The sequence below is a fragment of the Tachypleus tridentatus genome, chromosome 9 (genome assembly GCF_004210375.1).
Source record: "Tachypleus tridentatus isolate NWPU-2018 chromosome 9, ASM421037v1, whole genome shotgun sequence".
In the NCBI taxonomy this organism is placed as follows: Eukaryota; Metazoa; Arthropoda; class Merostomata; order Xiphosura; family Limulidae; genus Tachypleus; species Tachypleus tridentatus.
The window spans coordinates 21,874,807-21,897,313 of record NC_134833.1 but is presented as its reverse complement, the minus strand read 5'-3'; the positions used below and the strand labels follow the sequence as shown (position 1 = coordinate 21,897,313).

General features: G+C 35.8%; 1 protein-coding gene across 1 annotated transcript; it reads left to right on the top strand.

Annotated features, from left to right (window-relative positions):
- Window positions 1-1,215: 1,215 nt before the first annotated feature.
- LOC143224843 (calcium and integrin-binding family member 2-like) lies at window positions 1,216-21,193 on the top strand. The gene is made up of 6 exons (XM_076453199.1): window positions 1,216-1,490; window positions 5,890-5,924; window positions 7,146-7,263; window positions 13,261-13,408; window positions 17,783-17,978; window positions 19,952-21,193. The coding sequence occupies exons 1-6, from the start codon at window positions 1,440-1,442 to the stop codon at window positions 19,971-19,973; spliced, it is 570 nt and encodes a 189-aa protein (XP_076309314.1). The 5' UTR covers window positions 1,216-1,439; the 3' UTR covers window positions 19,974-21,193.
- The last annotated feature ends 1,314 nt before the right edge of the window (window positions 21,194-22,507 follow it).

The following is a 22,507-nucleotide window of genomic DNA, read 5'->3' as shown; positions in this document are numbered from 1 at the left end:
ATTAGGAGAGAGTTCTCGAACGTTCAACAATATGCGGTGACAAGCTAGCGTCTTCGTGAAGCGTATGTTATTAATTCTCACTATCGAGAATATTCTACAAATTTAGAGAGCAGGTGGGACTTGCGTAATACACATCCAATATTACACATCACATGCATTAATCTGAAACAAACGAAACACCGAAATAAAAGTATAACAGTAAATCCGTTAGAATATATAACATTCTGCAGTTTATGTTAATCATTTAGTTTTTACATTTTTACCGTATATTTATTTTTTCCGTACGCCGATTTAATTTTTTAATTTTACGCAAAGCTACACGAGGGCTATCTGCACTAGCCATCCCTAGTTTAGCAGTGTAAGACTAGAGGGTTGTTGTTTTGTTTTGAATTAAGCACAAAGCTACTCAATGGGCTATCTGTGCTCTGCCCACCACGGGTATCGAAACACGAGTTTTAGCGTTGTAAGTCCGCATATAACCGCTGAGCCACTGGGGGGCAAGACTAGAGATGAAGGCAGCTAATCATCATCACACACTACCAACTCTTGGGCTACTCTTTAACAACGAATTATGGAATTGACCATAACATTATAACGCCCCAACGGCTGAAAGGGCGGGCACGTTTGAAATGACGGGGATTCGAACCCGGGACCCTCAGATTACGAGTCGAGCCCTTAACCACCTGACCATGCCGGGGCCCTTTAATTGGTTTCACTTTTCCTAGCACCGACGAAAATAAATGCAAGGATCGTAGATAATGCGGGCTAATTCTGTTGACCAGGTCATGTTTTTTGTTCAGAAACTTGGCACTCATGCATTTCATGGAAATAATACCAGTAGTTTGGAATTAGTCACTTACCCAGAAACCTCTAGTTTTACGTAACAAAGTTTATTCTTGAAAAAACACACAAGATAATTCTTGTACAAAGGAACTTTCATTATGACGACATTCCTTTTTCAATTTTTAAATGTATGCATGTTTTATAATTCCAAATTTTTGAGGTTTTATAAACACAAAAAAGAAAACAAAAAGAGAGTCTGTCATCTTATATAACAGAACAACACCCAACTTTGTAACGTAGTTCAAATCCAAAATAATACGTACACGTATCGTTTCTAGGCTTACATCCAGTATTGATCTGAAAGTACTTTGGTCGTTAGTGATGGAGCACCAGACACAAAAGGTACACCACCCAAAAAGAACCACACCCTTTGCAGTACTCTTTCGAACGTCACTATGGGTCTACTGTCTCTGTTGGAAACTCTACGTCATTTGAGACTGATGTTTCATGAAGTTGGTCGGGTTCTAGAACCTTTAAATAGAGACAATTAACAGTTATTTTAGTGCTAAGAATCATCAATAATACAGGTTTTACAAATATTTTGTTAATAACGGCAGAAACCGTAACGCTCCAAGAAGTTATTTTCCAAGTTAGTAATGGGAAACAAAGTTGTCACTTTCACTGAAGAACAGCTTGACGATTATCAGGTAACAAATACAGATCTAATTATGTGGAAAAATAACTACTGTTTCTATTTCTTGTACGTTTTTATCGTACTTCAATACGACATTTATGAATTTTACTGTCCAAAGTTATTGTGCTTAATGTAATTTGGCTAGTTTACTCATTAAAATTATAATATCGGCAGACTTTTTAAAGCAGTTAATTTAGGTTAGATAAACTGGTTTACAGCTTGTTTCGGAAAGGTGTTTCAATCTACTTGTGTAGACCTATGTCAGACGAAAGTTTTATACTTAACAAGTTAAGGTTCAGAAGCCTAAAATACTCATTAAAGCTAAAATCTTTGGAAGTTTTGTATGAATTAACTGAACACATTTTTATAAAGTGTATATTGGAATTTCAGTAGAGAGAATGTAGACGCTGAGGAATTGCCAGGTGGATTAAGGGGTTCTACTCGTAATCCGAGGGTCGCGGGTTTGAATCCCGGTCGCACGAAACATGCTCGCTCTTTCAGCCGTGAGGGCGTTATAATGTGACGGTCAATCCCACTATTCGTTGTTAAAAGAGTAGCCCAAGAGTTGGCGGTGGGTGGTGATGACTAGTTGCCTTCCCTCTAGTCTTACAGTGCTAAATTAGGGACGGCTAGCGCAGATAGCCCTCGAGTAGCTTTGCGCGAAATTCAAAAAACAAACAAACACTTGGATAGAGTTTACAGTTTAGGTCTGATGTAATTAACTTGGGAATAATTATAGCTAATCGAAATTACCTTTTTTTCACTTGTAGTTATGATGATTCAAATACATTGTTTCGTTAGTTTAGTATTCTCGCTGCAGCGATATTTTCGGCCGTCATTCTAATAATAGCTCACATGTTTTGACCACCTTGGGAGCTTTAAGTCAGTCATAACACAATCTGTAAAAAGAATAGAGTAATAAAAATAAATACCTAAGTGTATTCAATCCAGTGTTTCCAAACTTTTGTCATTACGCCCCCTCATATAGATATGGTTTCATCCAAGCCCTCTCCTTTTTTAAATGAGCGACAAAGTGAGGTAAGTGGCAAACTTTAGCACATGGGTACCTAATAAAGTACTGTATGTGTTGTAATAATTACTTATTTTCAGTAATGAAAAATATATCAAAACTCAATTTTACATTATTAAACTATCGACTGTACCCTAATCGCTCTCGCCCCCCCCCCCCAAGGATATCATCTGTACCCTCCCCTGCGGGCGTGACCCACAATTTTGGAAACACTGAATCTGCAGACTTTCATAGCTAGAGACAGGGTTTCGATATCCGTGGTGGACAGAGCAGAGATAACCCATTGAATAGCTTTGTGCTGAATTCTAATAAACAGAACAAAGCGTACAATAGCAATGGTTATTTTACGTTATAATCGTACATGAAATATTCTGTTTTCTGCGGGCCTGGCATGGCCTAGCGCGTTAAGGCGTGCGCTTCCTAATCTGAGGGTCGCGGGTTCACGCCCGAGTCGTACCAAACATGCTCGCCCTCCCAGCCGTGGGGGCGTTATAATGTGACGGTCAATCCCACTATTCGTTGGTAAAAGAGTAGCCCAAGAGTTGGCGGTGGGTGGTGATGACTAGCTGCCTTCCCTCTAGTCTTACACTGCTAAATTAGGGACGGCTAGCACAGATAGCCCTCGAGTAGCTTTGTGCGAAATTCCAAAAACAACAAACTGTTTTCTTTTGTTTTTTTTATTATCTACCAAAGTCGATCCGCATTAAAATAGTAAAAACTGCACGGACGGTGAATAGTGACTGAATGTTTTAAAACATGCAGACCAAAGTGTGATTTAACTGTATTAAAACGTCTTCAAGGTTAAAGAACATATTTGTTTCATAACTTTTGCCTAATAAAGCGAGAAATTGCGTTATTTCTAACATACTGTCTTGTTGACACGTGTAATGCTTTAAATCTTGTGTGGAACCACCCGGATTAAAACTTCCTGTACACTCATAGAATGAGAAATATTTACACACAACTTATGAAATCCCGCATTACCGTGTTTCTTACCGTGCACCAGCTTGGAAAGTGTAAATAAACATAGAAAGATTTAAATATAACCAAATTCTGAAAAACACTGACTATTTTCATTTCATGTTCATATAAATCTCTTCGATTAATAAATAAACTTATTTTTTGTCTGACGAAAAATGGACTATAAAACTTCAAAACAATTTATGTTTGTTTCATTCGATATTTTGTTTCTACAACTCTTTATGAGAGACTATATGTTTTAATAGATTCTACGAACCAATGAAGAGTATGAAACATGGTCACGTGGACAACATTGCATACAGTAAATTAAAACTATAAAACAATATCGAATGTAGGTGTACAAAAGGGTCAGAATGTACTTTTAAACAATCTAGAAGTAGCCACAATCTTGTCATAAGTATAGCTAAAATACGTGCTTAAGAGGTATACGTATTTTATGGTTAAAATTCAGTCACAAGTGGTTTACAACGATCGGTAATTTTGATTAGTTTGGTTTGTTTTGAATTTTGCGCTAACCGTCCCTAGTTCAGCAGTGTAAGGCTAGAGGGAAGGTAGCTAGTCATCACCATCCACCGCTAACTCATGGGCTATTCTTTTACCAACAAATAGTAGGGTTAACTATCATATTATAACGTTCTCACGGCTGAAAGGGCGAGCATGTTTGGTATGACGGGGATTCGAATCCTTGACCCTCGGATTACGAGTCGAGTGCCTTAACCACCAGGCCATGCAGGGCCCGGTAATTTTGATAACACAGACGAATCTCACACGAGATAGTAGATAACGTCTTGAACAAACCTGTGATCTAGTAAATTATTTTAAATACACATCGCTGTTGACAGAATTAACACACATGTTAACTTAAATGTTATTGGAATGGCATTAGGCAAATAACCATTTCTATATTACGCTGACAGAACAATGTATATTTCCACTGGTAAGTCTTGTTTGTTTTTGAATTTCGCACAAAGCTACTCGAGGGCTATCTGCGCTAGCCGTCCCTAATTTTGCAGTGTAAGACTAGAGGGAAGGCAGCTAGTCATCACCACCCACCGCCAACTCTTGGGCTACTCTTTTACCAACGAATAGTGGGATTGACCGTAACATTATAACGCCCCCACAGCTGAAAGGGCGAGCATGTTTGGCGCGACGGGGATGCGAACCCGCAACCCTCAGATTACGAGTCGCACGCCTTAACACGCTTGGCCATGCCGGGCCGTCACTGGTAAGTCAATGCGTGCTTGGTGAACTCCTAAAAATATTTAGCGAAAAATATTTCAATTACTGTGACTTGAAAAGAAAAATTGAAGTCAATTAGACGGAGTGCACAAGATTATATTGTTTTTCCTGTATCGTGATTAAGTTGAGGCTTGGATCTTGAAATAACCAAAGCTTTATAAAATATAAAGATAGCACATTGTATAATTAACTCTATTTGAAAACATGTATGGTTAGTCTTAACTTTTTAAAATTTTATCGTGTAGCGCAAACGGTGTTTCGTCTGTATTTTTAAATAACGTTAGGCTTTTTTATGTCCTTTTACCATGTTTTTCTAGACTTCAGTTTATTGTGTGTTTGTTTGAGCTCGAAAAAAAAGCTGCATATTGGGTTATTTGTGCTCTGCTCAACACGGGTATCAAAACTCGGTTTCTAGTGTTGTAAGTTCACACACATACCGATGAGCCTCTGAGAGGCTTTAGCCCCCCCGCTAGTACAGCGGTATGTCTCCGGATTTACAACACTAAAATCAGGGGTTCGATTCCCCTCGGTGAGCTGAGCAGATATCCCTTTGTGGCTTTGCTATACGAAAAACACACCCTCAGAGGCTTTAACAGTTTAAGTAGAAGGTAATGATTTTTTTCCATAAAGTTACCTTTGGAAAATATAGCAATTTGAAAAAAGGTTATAAAATAACGACATGTTTACCTGAAATTCTTATTTTCTTATTAAAAAAAACTTAAGACCCGGTAAGAATTGGTGGTTAGGGCGTTAGATTCGTAATTTGAGGGTCGCGGGTTACAATCTCCGTTACAACAAAGATGCTCGCCTTTTCAGCCGTGGGAGGGTTATAATGTTATAATCAATCCCACTATTCGTTCACAAAAGAGTAGACCAAGAGTTGGCGATGAGTGATGATGGCTAGTTGCCTTCCCTTTAGTCTTACGTTGCTAAATCAGGAACGGCTAGTGCAGATTTCCCCCGTGTAGTTGTTTTTGCGAAATTCAAAATAATTAACAAATTAAGTTACAATTTCTATCGTAATGTATAACTTACAAACTTCAATTCATTAGGAAAGGTTAAATAATAAAATTTCACTGTTTTGTTTCCCATTATAATGTGTATTTCTTATTGTTTTTATAAACACGTTGAGAGAAAAATACCAACTTAATTTCTTTAACAGGACTGCACGTTTTTTACTGGGAAGGAAATTTTAAGGTAAGTTTTATATAAATTCAAGCTTTCATTTAAATCTACAAGGAACTTTAAAAACAGTTAATTGTGAAAACCTGAATAAAATAAGAACGAATATATTTTGTCTTACGAAGGAATCAAACAGTGAAATATTGACAAATTGATCGCATTATATTTAAATTGTAGCGTTTCTCGTATTTTACATTGAATATTTAGACAACGTTCGGTTCGAATTTCATTCTATTAAAGATGCACTATTTGGTTACTTGTGCAAATTGTAATTTAATATTATAATGTATTTGTTTTATATGTAGAGCTTGTGACTTGTTTTCTTGGTGCTGGTTATTATATTGTCTGAATTACGAATTTGTTCACGATAAATCATTTAGTTATCAAACCGAAATAGTCGTTTATTTTTAGAAAGTAAAATTTAGATAAGATATTAAAACGTTCCTCAAAAGCCAAGGATCGTATCTACACTACACTGTATGGAATATTAAAAACGAGTTCAATTTGAAAACTCCCCGGGGTGGTTTCTGGCGTATATTTTTGAGACAAGTTTTCCTTTGTTAACTGATAAATGTTAAAATGAAATACAGAATTCTCAAGTCTCCATACTAGCTAGTACTAAGGTCTACTCACTGGTAGTAAATTCAGTACATGTATCAGTAAAGCCACATTCTCAGCATTGTTAACTAAGCAACTGTCAATGTTTTATGCTTTTGCTAACAACTGTTAATGTTTAGCTTTCAATTGAATTACGAACGATTTCATCTGCGATTCAACAAAGATCGAAGCATCACGGTAGTAAGGAGTGGGATGAGCAGACAGGAACACGTTAAAAGCAACTATAAGCATAATATTGTACTCAGCTTGTTGCGCAGTATCTACTAAGGTGGTTATAAATGGTTATGTTATTTAAAGACTTCCATGCTTTTTGTGATTGGCTGTTAAACTTGTGATGCTCTGACGTATTTCAGTCACCTTACCACTTTATATCATTTTTCGTAGTCCCAACGCTTAAAGAGCGTGAGAAAGGCCATATCTTTGGCCAATTTAAATGTCCAAAAACATAGTACAATTTAAGAAAAAAACCGGATTGGATAATATTTTCTTTGCTGTTGTTTTGTTTCCGTACAAAAAATGTCCTACACTGGCTCGTGAGGATCCTGTTAACATGTAGAAATGTAAGAAACGCTACAAATTATGTTATAAAAACTGACAAAACAAGTGTTTCTCTGTTAGGGTACAGAAACGATTCCGAGAATTAGACCCTCAGAATGTCCCTCAGGTAATGACTGGTGATGAAGCACATACTGTTGTGGTCCCGATGGAGAAAGTAGAAAAAATGCCAGAACTTAGGGTAAAATGCTAATTACAGTTATTCCTTTAATAAATAAAAAAACATTCTTTCTATTTCATAAAGCAAACCGGAAACTACAGTAGAAATTAATATATTATAAATAAATGGGAAATGTGACAAAAAATAGGTCACTTTTTTCTTTTTCTTTGTAGTAAACGATTTCCTCATAACTACAAAATAAAAATGTCGAACGTATTCAAATCAGTTCTGACAGATAAGGTTTAATCCACGTTTAATAATGTATATTTATTTATACACTCGTGATGACTAGAAACCCACAAATACAGATATGATGACAAATTCAGATATGTTGACGATATAGTTGGTGGATTCACACCTACAGAACACACACTTAGGTTTTCAACCACTGCATACACCCAAATATTAAACTCACCTGCAACGCCCCCTTGCAACCCCTATGCATTTATACTCTCGCCCCTAAGACATGTGCTCGGCAACGGTCAGTTGCAAACTCTCTTTGTCAACCTAAAGATGGCCTAAGAAGGTCAAAACGTTTTGAACTTTATTTTAATTAAAGTTTTTATACCCGTACTAGCTGTCTTGAGATACATTGTTCAGACACAACGCAAACTTAACGTTAGCTTTTGCTAAAATATTATATTATTTATGGCATTTTTAATGCCCGTTGATTTATTATTATTATAATTGTTTATTTATAATTAAGCACAAAGCTGCACAGTGGGTTATCTGTACTCTTACCATCACGGGTATGGAAACTGAAAAATTCATCGGTTTTCTGTTATTTTAAAAATTATGTTTATTACCATTAAAATTGTAAACAACTTTTTTATTCGTATAACTTTTAACTTTTTAAGTTGAGGTCTCGGTGTTGTTATGAGTAGGAAGATGAACTACAATTAGCTTGTTTGTTTGTTTGTTTTGAATTTTGCACAAAGCTACTCGAGGGCTATCTGTGCTAGCCGTCTCTAATTTAACAGTGTAAGACTAGAGAGAAGGCAGCTAGTCATCACCACCCACTGCTAACTCGTAGGCAACTCTTTTACAACGAATAGTGGGATTGACCGTCACATTATAACGCCCCACGGCTGAAAGGGCGAGTATGAACCCGCGACCCTCAGATTACGAGTCGCACGCCTTGACACGCTTGGCCATGCCGGGCCTACAATAAGCTACTAAGAAACCTACTTTCTGTGGGATATTATGTGAAATATGTTTGTTTTCTTAATTTTAAGGCCTAAGCACAAGGTCTGTTACACAAACAAGTTTTTTAAAGTACGTCATTACAACACTAACATGAACTTTTGTCTTACTAGTATTTTATAGAATGGGTTTCGCCTTCGAATGGGGGCAGTAAACTTGAGTGAGTTTAAAATAAATCTTAATAGATTTATGAATAATTTTAGTTTGGCTTAAAAGATAAGACAGCTGACACGGACCAACAAGTCCCTTGTTGTCATTAAACATAGTTATGTCATGTCTTGACTTTTTCAGTCTCGATGTTTTTTGAATTTCGCGCAAAGCTACTCGAGGGCTATCTGCGCTAGCCGTCTATCATTTAGCAGTGTAAGACTAGAGGGAAGGCAACTAGTCATCACAACTCATCGCCAACTCTTAAGCTACTCTTTTACCAACGAATAGTAGGATTGACCGTTATATTATAACGCCCCAACGGCTGAAAGGGCGTACACGTTTAGTGCGAAGGGAATCGAATCCGCGACCCTCAGATTACGAGTCTAACGCCTTAACCCACCTGGCCATGCTGAGCCACTTGTCAGTCTAGAAAAAATGAGAAACGATTCTGTTTTTCTCAGCTTAAAGCCACACTCCCAGCCCCTTCATAGTGGAAAATTTCTAGATTTAAAACATTAAGAACCATATTTACCTAATTATGGTGGGCAGAGCACACATAGTCCATTATGTAGGACTTTATTGAACAACAAATACATTTACAAACTCAGCTTAAAAACAACAGCATGATATAAGTCGAAACGTTTACAAATAATTCGTGGGGCCAGGCTTTTACATTCTCACATCACCCTCCCTCTTTTACCACGAACTGCATCATACACGTATTTCTTTAATCTTTCACAAAATATCTTGAATTTTAGAAGAAAATAAAGCAGGTTCTGGCCCTATAAATTAAAGTGTATAGCTGCAGTTCTCGATGTTTGTGAGCTCCATGTGACTGCACAAAGTTGCAACTACATTAATGATCCTGAAGGACATTACAGGTAACAGTGCCCCTGGGGCTTGCTGGGGCGTAAATTAACTGATAACGTGCTTTACTCTAACCTGTAGTGCCCCCACTAAACAAGCAGCGTTTACTGTTAAATTAGATTTGATTCCTAACTACTAGAGAATGTGTGTTCACTAAATGTACAGTTTTCGTTTAGTCCCTTCAGGTGTGGTATCGGCCCCTTAGACTGGCGCCCACCCTGCTGGTTCTCTTTCCATGTACTATAGAATGTGTGTTAGCAGCACAATACAGTGCAGGCCCCCATCAATTATTTATTCGACCTTCACAAAAAAATAGAAGAACAGCTGGTACAGCGGTAAGTCTACGAACTTACAACGCTAAAATCAGGGGTTCGATTCCCCTACAGTGGACTCAACAGACAGCCCGATGTGGCTTTTATTACAATAAAACACACAATTCCTATACGCTCAATTAAAAATGATATCCGTTTGTTTTTCCATCGTGTACAGAATGTTCACAAAATGCCACACTTACTTTTACATAAATGAGTCATTTTCATGGAAACTGGGTCACATTTTGATATACTTAAAATGTAACTCCTGGTTGCAAACTTATCTCGACCAATCACGATGTAAAAGTCTTATCGATTGTTCTAGAACCAACTAGAAACACACCGTTAGTGTATAAACGGTTAACATGACTCATGACACGTCCTTTCTATTTAGTATTTATATGCGCGTGCACTTTGACGTTATTTTTTTTCTTTTCAATATTATGCATTCCTCCTTTGAGAACAAGTAATCGTACAAATAACCCCAAACATGTTCTGTTATATTTATTGTAAATTTTCTCTAAGTAAGAGTGTTTTTTATTTATATGCAAAAACGGCTCGTTTGGGCTGAGAAAACACTTTACATAGAAGAGCGAACAACGTTTCGACCTTCTTCGGTCATCGTCAGGTTCACAAAGAAAGAGGTAACTGACCGGAAGCTGACCACATGTTTGAAAGGGGTTGTGTAACTGTGTGTCGAGATGTAGAGGGCGGTATTAGATGTTTGAATATATAATTTTATTTATTATATTAATATAGGTATAAAGGCGTTCCTTTATATTGGTTTATTTTGGGTTTAAGTTGTTGTATAAGTAAGGCTTCTTTAATTTTACGTTTGTTTATGTTTGTTTCTTTATTTAGTATTTGAGTGTTTTCTATGGTTATGTTGTGTTTATTTGACTTACAGTGTTCGAAAACGTGTGAAGGTGACTTTTTATGTTCTTTGAATCTGGTTTCCATTTTTCTACTTGTTTCTCCAATATAGAAGTCGTGGCAGTTATCACATTGTATTTTATAAATAATGTTGGTGTGGTGTTTGTCAGTGTAGTTTTTAGATAGTATAGACCTCAGTTTTGTGCCGGGTTTTTGAATAAATTTGGTATTAATTTGGAATGTCATATTTTGTTACTAATTTTTGCCAAATGTTGGTTATTTGTTTGCTGATGTCGGGAATATATGGTATACAGCAGTATATGGTTTCGTGGTTTTTTGATTCGTGAGGCTATCTTGCAGGCTTCAGTGGTTGGAACTTCTGTAAAGAGGGTTATAACATCGAAACTGGCCATTAAGGCTTTATGATTAAGTTGATTTAGATTAGACTTGAAATTAAAAGAGTCTTTGATAAAGCCTTAGAACTCTATATCCGAGACCCTAACCCAACTATAGAAATTCCCAGTAACCAGTTAGCAACCCTCATAGAATTCACCACGATAAAGACAAACTTCATGTTCAACAACCAAAACTATATACAAACAAACGGCCTAAGCATGGGCAACCCAGTATCACCAGTTCTAGCCAATATTTTTATGACACAAGTTGAAACACAAGCAATTAACACAGCATTACATCCACCACTATACTGGTATAGATATGTAGATGACACGGTTGCGGGATTCAAATCTACAGAACACATACTTAATTTTTTCAATCACATTAACTCTATACATCCCAACATCAACTTCACATGTGAACAGGAAGAAAACAATCAAATATCATTTCTTAACCTCAAAATTACAAGAACTGATACACAATTTCAAACAGAAATCCACCGAAAAATCACCCATACTGGACTATACATTCCTTGGGACTCAGCACATGAAACAAAACAAAAAACTCAACATACTAAGAAACCAAATAAACACAGCCATAAAACTATGCTCACCAGATAAAATTAACGATGAATTAGACAAAATAAAACAATACTTCATCAACATCAATAAGTTTCCTCCACAAACCGCAGAAAACATTATACGCACACACCTAGACAGAAAGCAAAATCAACCAACTAAAGTAAATACAGCTCACGAATCAAAAAACCACGAAACCATATACTGCTGTATACCATATATTCCCGACATCAGCAAACAAATAACCAACATTTGGCAAAATTAGTAACAAAATATGACATTCCAATTAATACCAAATTTATTCAAAACCCGGCACAAAACTGGGGTCTATACTATCTAAAAACTACACTGACAAACACCACACCAACATTATTTATAAAATACAATGTGATAACTGCCACGACTTCTATATTGAGAAACAAGTAGAAAATGGAAACCAGATTCAAAGAACATAAAAAGTCACCTTCACACGTTTTCGAACACTGTAAGTCAAATAAACACAACATAACCATAGAAAACACTCAAATACTAAATAAAGAAACAAACATAAACAAACGTAAAATTAAAGAAGCCTTACTTATACAACAACTTAAACCCAAAATAAACCAATATAAAGGAACGCCTTTATACCTATATTAATATAATAAATAAAATTATATATTCAAACATCTAATACCGCCCTCTACATCTCGACACACAGTTACACAACCCCTTTCAAACATGTGGTCAGCTTCCGGTCAGTTACCTCTTTCTTTGTGAACCTGACGATGACCGAAGAAGGTCGAAACGTTGTTCGCTCTTCTATGTAAAGTGTTTTCTCAGCCCAAACGAGCCGTTTTTGCATATAAATTTCTCAACAAGTGGGTTTCTCGTCATCACTGATTAGTGTTTTTTATTCCTAATTTGTAAAAGAAAAAAATTATTTCGTGATAGAAAAAACTGAATATTATTTTCTAAGTCTGTGAAATCCATTATTAAAACCAAAACTAATTTTATGAAGTTTAAGTTCGCAGATCTGTTCAACTTGGTGTAAAAGATGTTTGAAAATATTTGGAATCGATTCCAACTGCAAACGTTCCACATATAATTCACATTGGCCATTGAAATTATGTATATTCCATGTGTGGACACTAGAGTGAAGATTATCTTGACAGTAGGCCCGGCATGGCCAAGTGGGTTAAGGCGTTCGACTCGTAATCCGAGGGTCACGGGTTCGAATCCCGGTCGCACTAAACATGCTCGCCCTTTCAGCCATGGGGCATCATAATGTGATGGTCAATCCCACTATTCGTTGGTAAAAAGAGTAGCCAAAGAGTTGGCGATGGGTGGTGATGACTAGCTGCCTTCCCATTAGTCTTACACTGCTAAATTAAGGACAGATAGCCCTTGAGTAGCTTTGTGCGAAATTTACAAAACACACAAACACATCTTGAGAGTAAAATATTCTAATCGTATTTTCATTTGGTATCAGAACTAGTGGAACATCTTTGTTTCATTCCCCCCCCCCCCAAATAATTTACTTTTTAAAAATTAAAGGTTTTTTTTTTTTTTCTTTGATGAAACTGAAAGAACTTTTAGATTTTAAGAACGTTCTGGGAAGTTGATAACTGAAATGGATGCAATTTGTATTTGTTTCTCAGGAAAACCCGTTTCGGCAACGTATTTGTAAAGTATTCTCGCATGATGGAAGTGGAAATATGACATTTGATGATTTCTTGGATATGTTTTCAGTTTTCAGTGAACAGGCACCAAGAGACGTCAAGGTTGTCTATGCCTTTAAGATATATGGTTTGTATTCACAGATTTATATATATCTATTCAATATATTTTGTACGTTTACTCAAATAAGTTTAATCTTTGACATGATGAAGATTGAATAAAATTTTCTGTATATGTTCTTAAAATATTTAATTTATAAATATTTATATATTTAAAAAAATGAAAATTTTAAAGGAATCTGAAATCGTCTTGAAAATTTTTAAAAAGGTCTAAGTAAATTTCTCTCAGTTTACTTTGTTCAAATACCTCGTAATTTATGAATCAATATTTTCTAGTGAATCAACCGTTGAGCTTGTTGGTCTATAACGCTAAAATTCGGAGTTCGATATGCGCATAAACTAATACGTGTGTGCATTACCAAAATCAGCACAAACTAAGAGGTCCTTTCATTACCACTAAGCCCCCACCCACCCGTGGGACACAGTGACATGTTTGCCAACTTACAACGTCATAAACTGAATTTTAATAATGAGGCGTTGTCAAGGGGGCCCAGGCCCAGCTCTCCCGATAAAGTGGCCACACTGATCACTTTTATTTTTATCAGATTTTGTATAATAGAAACACCTTTTGTACAATTTAATGAAAACAAAACTTCTATAAACGTTTTTACATTTGATTAAAACTTTGGATAAATTTCAGCTTTTTAATTATTTTGGCTCACATTAAAATTTTCTGACCCATCTCGCGAGTAGAAAATCTGGCAACATCAATGTTTCGATTTCCATTGTGTAGTCTTGTGCTTACATTCAAACCATGAAAACTTAAGCTTTACGATTATAAAAAAAAAAACACGTTTCTCACCGATTTGAAGCAAAATATAATTTAAAATCTGATTCTCGGGGGAGGAAACAAAACTAAAAACATTATTATATTACATTTATTATAATGTTGATAACTCCTATTTATTTTCTTTATTATTTTTATATAAAACTCTTTTCCTATGAATGATGGCCCGGCATGGACAAGCGCGTTAAGGCGTGCAACTCGTAATTTGAGGGTCGCGGGTTTGCATCCCCGTCGCGCCAAACATGTTCGCCCATTCAGTCATGGGGGCGTTATATTGTGACGGTCAATCCCACTATTCGTTGGCAAACGAGTAGCCCAAGAGTTGGCGGTGGGTGGTGATGACTAGCTGCCTTCCCTCTAGTCTTACACTACTAAATTATGGACGTCTAACGCAGATAGCCCTCGAGTAGTTTTGTGCGAAATTAAAAAAACCAAAAACAAACTTATAAATGATATTCACAATAACTTTGCTTGTTAAAAATGTACAAGGTTATTTAACATTTTTTGACACTTGTTTTCTCATTAGACAATAAACCTAACTAATTAGAAGGGAATAAAGGGTTAAGTACCATGCAGTAAATGCGTAGCTTTTAATCAACATATAGGTCGTGGATCAATAACATTGATTACAATGTGTGAGAAAGAAACTCCTACGTTTTTGTTTGTTTGTTTGTTTTTGAATTTCGCACAAAGCTACTCGAGGGCTATCTGTGCTAGCCGTTCCTAATTTAGCAGTGTAAGACTAAAGGGAAGGCAGCTAGTCATCACCACCCACCGCCAACTCTTGGGCTACTCTTTTACCAACGAATAGTGAGATTGACCGTCACATTATAACGCCCCCATGCCTGAAAGGACGAGCATGTTTGGCTCGATGGGGATGCGAACCCGCGACCCTCAGATTACGAGTCGCATGTCTTAAAACGCTTGTCCATGCCGGGCCAACTTCTACGTTAAAAACAAACTTACCTTCAAAGGTGTATACACAAAATCTCGATTTCTTACATTGTTTTATTCACACAAATGCCAATTTATTCAGTGTTTCCTTATTAATAACTAAATTATTAAATATTTAACACGTTTTATCTTCTTTACTGCGCCAGTGTATTGCAAAAATATTATAAAAAACTAATTTAATTAATCTCAGTAAATATTGTTTAATTAATCTCAATTAATCCGTAGCGAAAATCAACTGATTCTTTCCCCCGGTTTTTCTAATCCAATGGAAAATTATAACCTTTATTGTTCAACCTGAAACCTCAGTGGAGGTTGTAACAGTAAAAAAAATCTTCCCTAGGTTCTGGGAATACATTTTGTAAATTATTCATAGATTTATTACTAGTCTATGATGATCCGTTTTTGTCATGTCTGCTTATGACGAAGCTTTTGGGATTTAAAACATTGAATTTAAATAAATCATTGTTCGTATATTTTAACCGAACCTCCGTTAGTCGTAAGTAAATATCAGTTATTAGTTTTAGAGGCAACTACAAAAACAATTCTCGCAACAATTATTCGCCGCAGTACATTTTTTAATTAAAAACTATGTTCTCGTACAGCTTTAAAACTGCATTTTAACATCAAAATACAAACTTCAAATTTAAGCCTAAACAAACATGTTATTAAAAATATGATTTATTTCAAGATATCTTTCAATGCGACCTCTATAATAAAGTTTTTTAATTAAAAACTGTGTTCTCGTACAGTTTTAAAATTGCATTTAACATAAAAACATAAACTTCAGATTTAGGCCTAAAGAAATATCTTGGTGAAAATATAATTTATTTTAATATATTTTTCAACGCGACCGTTATAAATCATGTATAAAAAACAGGCTAGTAACTAAATCTTTGTATCTCACACTCGTAAATATACCCCAAAATAAAAGGAAGGCTATGCTCTAAACCTAACAAACTTCATTGATCATAGTATAAACATCTACACGTTGTCATTATATTCAGAATATACTAAGTGGCATTAAAAACGCAGCAAGTGATAGAATGAGTTGTTTCATATAGGTACAAACACGCCTTGGTTTTAATCATGAGTGTTCTCTGAAAACAGATCAGTAGTTCAGATCATTTTAATCAGCGTGATCACGTGTCAGTATTTAAACCGGTCAAAACTTACCCATCCCTTGCTGCTGTACATAATGTGAGAGTATGGAAAAAACTTTTGTTTGCGGTACACATCGGTCCTTCAGCCTATAAAATGCCGGGCTTTAAAGGTTTAATTTCACCATAAAAGAAAGATGCCACGGCTGGCGTAAGAAAGCAGAGATCAGGCGGTCGGGGTGCTAATGACAGGGAGGACACCAGCCAGGGTGACGACACACTTTGGGGTGCACCTTCATGCACGACAATGCACGTCAGCACATGTGTGTACAAATTGTTTGAATGATAACAATTAGAACGTTCTGGACTGGCCTCCATATTTGCCTGATATGAATCACATTGAGCATCTCTGGGACGTTTTGGATCAGCGCATCCGTCATCGGGATCCTGCCCCTAGCTCTCTAGCTGGACTACGTGCAGCACTTATGGCTGAGTGGGACATCATCCCCTATAGGCAGAATGACAATCTGGTGACATCTATGCCACGCAGGGTCCAGGATTTTCTGGCAGCAAATGGAGGACATACCCGTTATTAGTCTTCTGGACGTTCAAATCTTGGTTAAACTTTTTGTGTACAGTTTCTGATCAAATACGAATATTGTATAGTGCGAAGACATCACGATTGCATGATATGTACATTCAAAACTTATGTTTAACCTAGCGTATTAAAATTGTTTGACTGCATGTACGTTGTTGTGTTTTTAATGCCTCTCTGTATATTTAGAAGAAACTAAACATATCAGTTGTATAGTAATTTTATATGTACATATTATATATTTCTTGGTGATTTGTTTAATTACTACTAAATTATGATCAGAACAATCTGTGTATCTAGAGCTAAACTAAAATTTAATTAGGCAACTAATATAGCAAATTAAATAGTTTTCTTACGTTTCCATTTATAAGGATTTTAATGCGCTCTTTCAGTTAGATATTTTTTGGGCGGGAGTGTAACCCTCCTAATAATATCTCATTTGGCTCAGCCAGTTCAGGAGATTTAGGTTGTTCCTAAATGCATATATTAGGCTTACGATGTAAACCGATCTCTATTGTGAAAGTATAATAATAAATACAAAGTCAACATAAAAAAATAACGACATTCTCTATACCAGAAAACATAACCCATACTAAAAGTAACAATAAATAAATTTTAAAATATATAATTTGTTTGTTTGTTAATTTCGCTGAAAGCTACACGAGGGCCATCTGCGCTAGCACATCCTAATTTTGAAATGATAGACTAGAGAGAAGGCAGCGAGCCAGCACTACCCACTCCCAATTATTGTATTACACTCTACCAACTATCAGTGAAAATGAGCATCACATTATAACGCTCCAGCAGCTGATAGGACGATCATGTTTGATGACCGGGTTCGAACCTGCGACACGTAGATTGCGAGTCGAGTGTTTGATGTGATGATCTAATTGAAATAATATACGTAACCCTGTTTAGCTCTTTCTTTTTATTGTGTTATTATAAACATAGATTTTGATGGCGACCAGTTCATAGGGCATTACGACATAGAACAGACTTTAATAAGCCTAACCAGAAATGAATTGAGTCCAGAGGAAGTATCTTTGGCCTGCGACAAGGTTCTGGAAGAGTCTGACGTTGATGATGACGGCAAGGTATCTTTCATGGAATTTGAACACGTTATTTCTCGAGCACCTGACTTCTTGGGGTGAGAACGCATAATACATGATAGCATAAATATTAATATTCCATTAAGAAAATATGTTGAAAGTACAAGTTAATTTGATAGATAAATAATTTTAAGTAAACAAAATATAAATGACTTCGTGTGTTTTCTTAAAAAAATAAATCAGAATGTAAAAAAGAGATATAAACGACACTAAAGATAATTTAAATAATGTTGCCTGCTTACTTTACTATGCATTATTTCACACTTTATCCTATTCCTATAAAGGTTTTGGTTTGTTTTGATTGTTTGTTTTTGAATTTCGCGCAAAGCTACTCGAGGGCTATCTGTGCTAGCCGTCCCTAATTTAGCAGTGTTATCGCCACCCACCGCCAACTCTTGGGTTACTCTTTTACCAACAGATAGTGGGATTGACCGTAACATTATAACGCCCCCATGGCTGAAAAGGCGAGCATGTTTGGTACGACGGGGATTCGATCCCACGACCCTCAGATTACGTGTCGAACGCCTTAACCCACCTAGCGGTTTGTTTTGAAATTCGCGCAAAGCTTCTCGAGGGCTATCTGCGCTAGCCGTTCCTAATTTAGTAGTGTAAGACTAGATGGGAGGCAGCTAGTCATCACCATCCACTGCCAACTCTTGGGCTACTCTTTTACCAACGAACAGTGGGATTGACCGTCACATTATAACGCCCCCACGGTTGAAAGGGCGGGCATGTTTCGTGTAACGGGGATCCGAACCTGCCATCCTCAGATTACGCCTATAAAGGTACTGTCTGGACGTGTCAGATTAATAAGTTTTCTTACTGTGTTGGAATCACACAACGGACTAATCAGGCTTCAACTTTTAAAATGAGAAAAAAAAAAAAAAACATTGATGGAAAATTTTTGAAAAAATACGTTAGAACTGTTAGGCCTAAACAACAGGTTGAACATTTATTCAGTATTTAATATACAACTAGAATTAAGGGTTTTATTAACAAAATGATTGTTTGTTTTTTGCTTTTGAATTTCGCACAAAGCTACTCGAGGGCTATCTATGCTAGCCGTCCTTAATTTAGTAGCGTAAGACTAGAGGGAAGGCAGCTAATCATCACCACCCACCGCCAACTCTTGGGCTACTGTTTTACCAACGAATAGTGAGATTGACCGTAACAGTATAACGCCCCCACGGCTGAAAGGGCGAGCATGTTTGACACGACAGGGATGCGAACCCGCAACCCTTAGATTACGAATTGCACGCCTTAACACGCTTGACCATGCCGGGCCAACACAATGATAAACGCAAACTAACGTGGCAGGGGTTTAGTTTGGAGAGAGAGAAATCAGAAGAATTCTCTCTCCAACTGGGATGTTCAGGAACGTTGTGGTTCATCTTCGTCCCCTTTCGTGGAAGGTTATTGAATTTAGCTGTTTTTTTTTTTTTCTACTCTTTTTGAGTGAAGGAGTGAAGTTGATCATAATTAATGTTCATATTCATGAGCGAGGCAAACGTAGCACCAACAAAATGATACTTTTCATGACACCTTTTTAAGTCTTGAGTCTTGTAAAGCTATTCAAGCGTTTAGTTTTCTGTTTTACCAAGAATTAAAACATACCATCGTCATCAAACATTTATTTGATAAATTATCTCCCAAAACATTTTTCGGTTGTCCCACTCATTCAGTATAAATAATATATAATAATAAAAATTCTATAGACATTTATTATGTTTGATTTTATTTGTTTCCTTGAAACTGACTTACGTGGGCTAAAATTCAAATCATTTTTTGACGTCACGGTTGGAATAAGTTTTGAGCGAAACATTTCGAATATCTTTCAAACTCTGTGTAAATAAGTTTAAATGTAAATTGATCATTGTATCCTTCAGTAGTTTTGTTTAGTTTATTTCTTTTGTATAGAATTGTCTTTAAAATACTTTAAGGCTTAGATTTAGCTTCGTAGTTTAATTAGTGTTAGTCAAAATTTCAATAAATGTATATATTTATTTTTTAGGACCTTTCACATCAGAATATGAAGACACCCACTCTTTCCAGTCACCACCAAACGAATTATTATTTAACCCATTACAAAAACACGTCACGTGTGTTATTCATGAAAACATTCTGTTATAGCGTTGCGTGTTTTTTTTTAATGTTTTTTGAGATATTTGTATGATAAATATGCACGTTATTTACTGTGTGTTATTCATGAAAACATTCTGTTACACCGTTGGATGTGTTTTTTACGTTTTTTAGATCGTATTTTTTTCATGTTTTCGAGATATTTGTGCATTAAATTAGATAACAGCTCGATGCGTGTTATTTGCGAAAATATTCTGTTATACAGTTACGTTTTTTTTTCATGTTTTTGAGATGTTTTGCAATAAATATCCATGTTATTTGCTGTGTGTTATTCATGAAACTATTTTGTTATACGGTTGCATGTTTTTTTCCATGTTTTTGAGATACTAGTACATTAAATATGTACTTACCATCTAATGGCAAAATTCCTCAGATGTGGGTACGTTCAGAATTGAGTTTGCATGTCAAAGTGAGGGCTCCTGCTGAACTAGCACACGCTGCTGACCAGTCTGAGTTCACATGCCCTCTGTCGATTGTTGTTGGATTCTTAATAACTCACATAAAACGTTATTTTTAAGGCTATATGCAATTATTTTTGTCGGATAGTGTAGTTTAAAATAGGCTGTTCAAATACTAGGCCTTAAAGTGAGCCCAACACAATCATTAGTCGAAACGAGTTACTCTGGTGATTGCATTTAACAGTGTCTTATTAAAGTACTATTAGCCAACCAACAATAGACCAGGGTCACAGAAACAAGATGATCACATTGCTTCTCTTAGATTTTGTAGAGAAAGCAAGTTGGAGCGGCAATGGTCACCTTAAAATTGAAAAATTCCCACTAAGACCAAAACAACAAGGAAATAACCAATTTATAGATTCCAAAGTTTTACGACCAATAGTGCCGCTAGTGACTGAATTACAACTGACAACTGTAGATTAATTGAAAGACCCATCCCCTAAAGGAAAAAAAAAAACATTCATACAACAAACTTATTTCGTATGCATTTGTAGTAACTATGTTGAAATCTGTTAAATGATTACTCTGTTATAAAAATAGATTACCGTAGCTGGAGTGTATTTTTCTTCGTGTTTTCTTTGTAGGACTGCAAACGAATAAATTTTGTCCTGAATAACCGATATCATAAATTAATAAAGATTATAATAAACCACGAATATTGTTTGCTTCTTTGTTTCGAATATTCGCGCAAGGCTACAAAAGGATGATCTGCACTAGTTGCCCTTAATTTTGTGTTGATAGTCTAAACATAAGACAAATAGTTAATAGCATACCTATCACAACAGATGTTTGTAAGTCTCAAATTTTCGTAACTATTGTATATCGTATCATCAAAAAAATATATATTCCACAAAAACAAAATTAATTGTATGTACACTGTTACGTATTATAATTTATCTCAGACGAGCCTCCGATTTATCATGTCACATATTGCGATTTCAAATAGCCAGAAATTTTAATTTAGAAGTTAGTTGAATGTCGATATGCATTAACTTTATTATATTTGGCAACAAGATTGACACACACACAGTTTTATTTGCAACACAAATATATTTTAATATACAAACAACAACACAATTTATAATAACAATTATTACAAATAGTTATCACATATAATGATTTGTATACAATAATTTTATAAACTTATAAACAATATTCAGTCTTCTATCTGCTCTGGAGCTGAATATTTTATCGGCGGTTCACGAGAAGCAAATTAATTCTATGTTTTTACACAGATACACTTCACTTGACGCGAGTGCTAGCTAGCTCTATTCTTGTCTGTCCTAACGCTGTTTATAAGATAACTTTACACAGAAAAAGATAGATATCTAATGTCCTTGTAGCAATACTAACGTCCGAAGTTAATTCCCTGAAGTTGAACTGTTAGTAATGTTCGAAATTTATAAACATTCCTGGTCAAATATCTGTAGTTTTCTGATTAATAACGTTTATCTCAAGGATGGCTTTCGAGGTTTATAGTATTCTGACTGTATCAGACCAAGAATATTACTAAACTTTCTCCTCGAGAGTTACGATGGCTACCTTTTATAGCCATTAGGCGAGATTCTAAAATGTTCTAAAATACGCCGTCCAACAATCAAAATGCCACAACGGGATGGTCACCTTTAAAAATATTTAAATATTACATATATGATTAGATATGTCTTTTATTTATCACAGCGGACTATGTCTACATATGATTTCAGAAACATGCAACATTGATTTTACTAATTTATTCTTCAGCGAATTATTCATCCGAGAAGCTATTTCAAAAACTCAAAATAATTGTGATGTCCGCTCTGTCATTCGATTTACCGCATATCACTGACTTGTATCACTTCCAGGGAAACCTAACCTTCATCACTAATTCGGGACGATAGCACATTGAAAGAGTAAAACAAGCTTTCGACTGTTTGTTGTACGCACGTTGTTTTGAGATGTGTTTTACTCAGCGCAGCAAACAGAGTATT

Excerpts from the sequence above, each read along its gene's own strand:
- LOC143224843 (XM_076453199.1), top strand. The coding sequence starts at position 1,440 with ATGGGAAACAAAGTTGTCACTTTCACTGAAGAACAGCTTGACGATTAT. Across the intron at positions 7,264-13,260 it reads AAAAAATGCCAGAACTTAGG|GAAAACCCGTTTCGGCAACG; the intron begins GTAAAATGCTAA and ends TTTGTTTCTCAG. Across the intron at positions 17,979-19,951 it reads CGAGCACCTGACTTCTTGGG|GACCTTTCACATCAGAATAT; the intron begins GTGAGAACGCAT and ends TTTATTTTTTAG.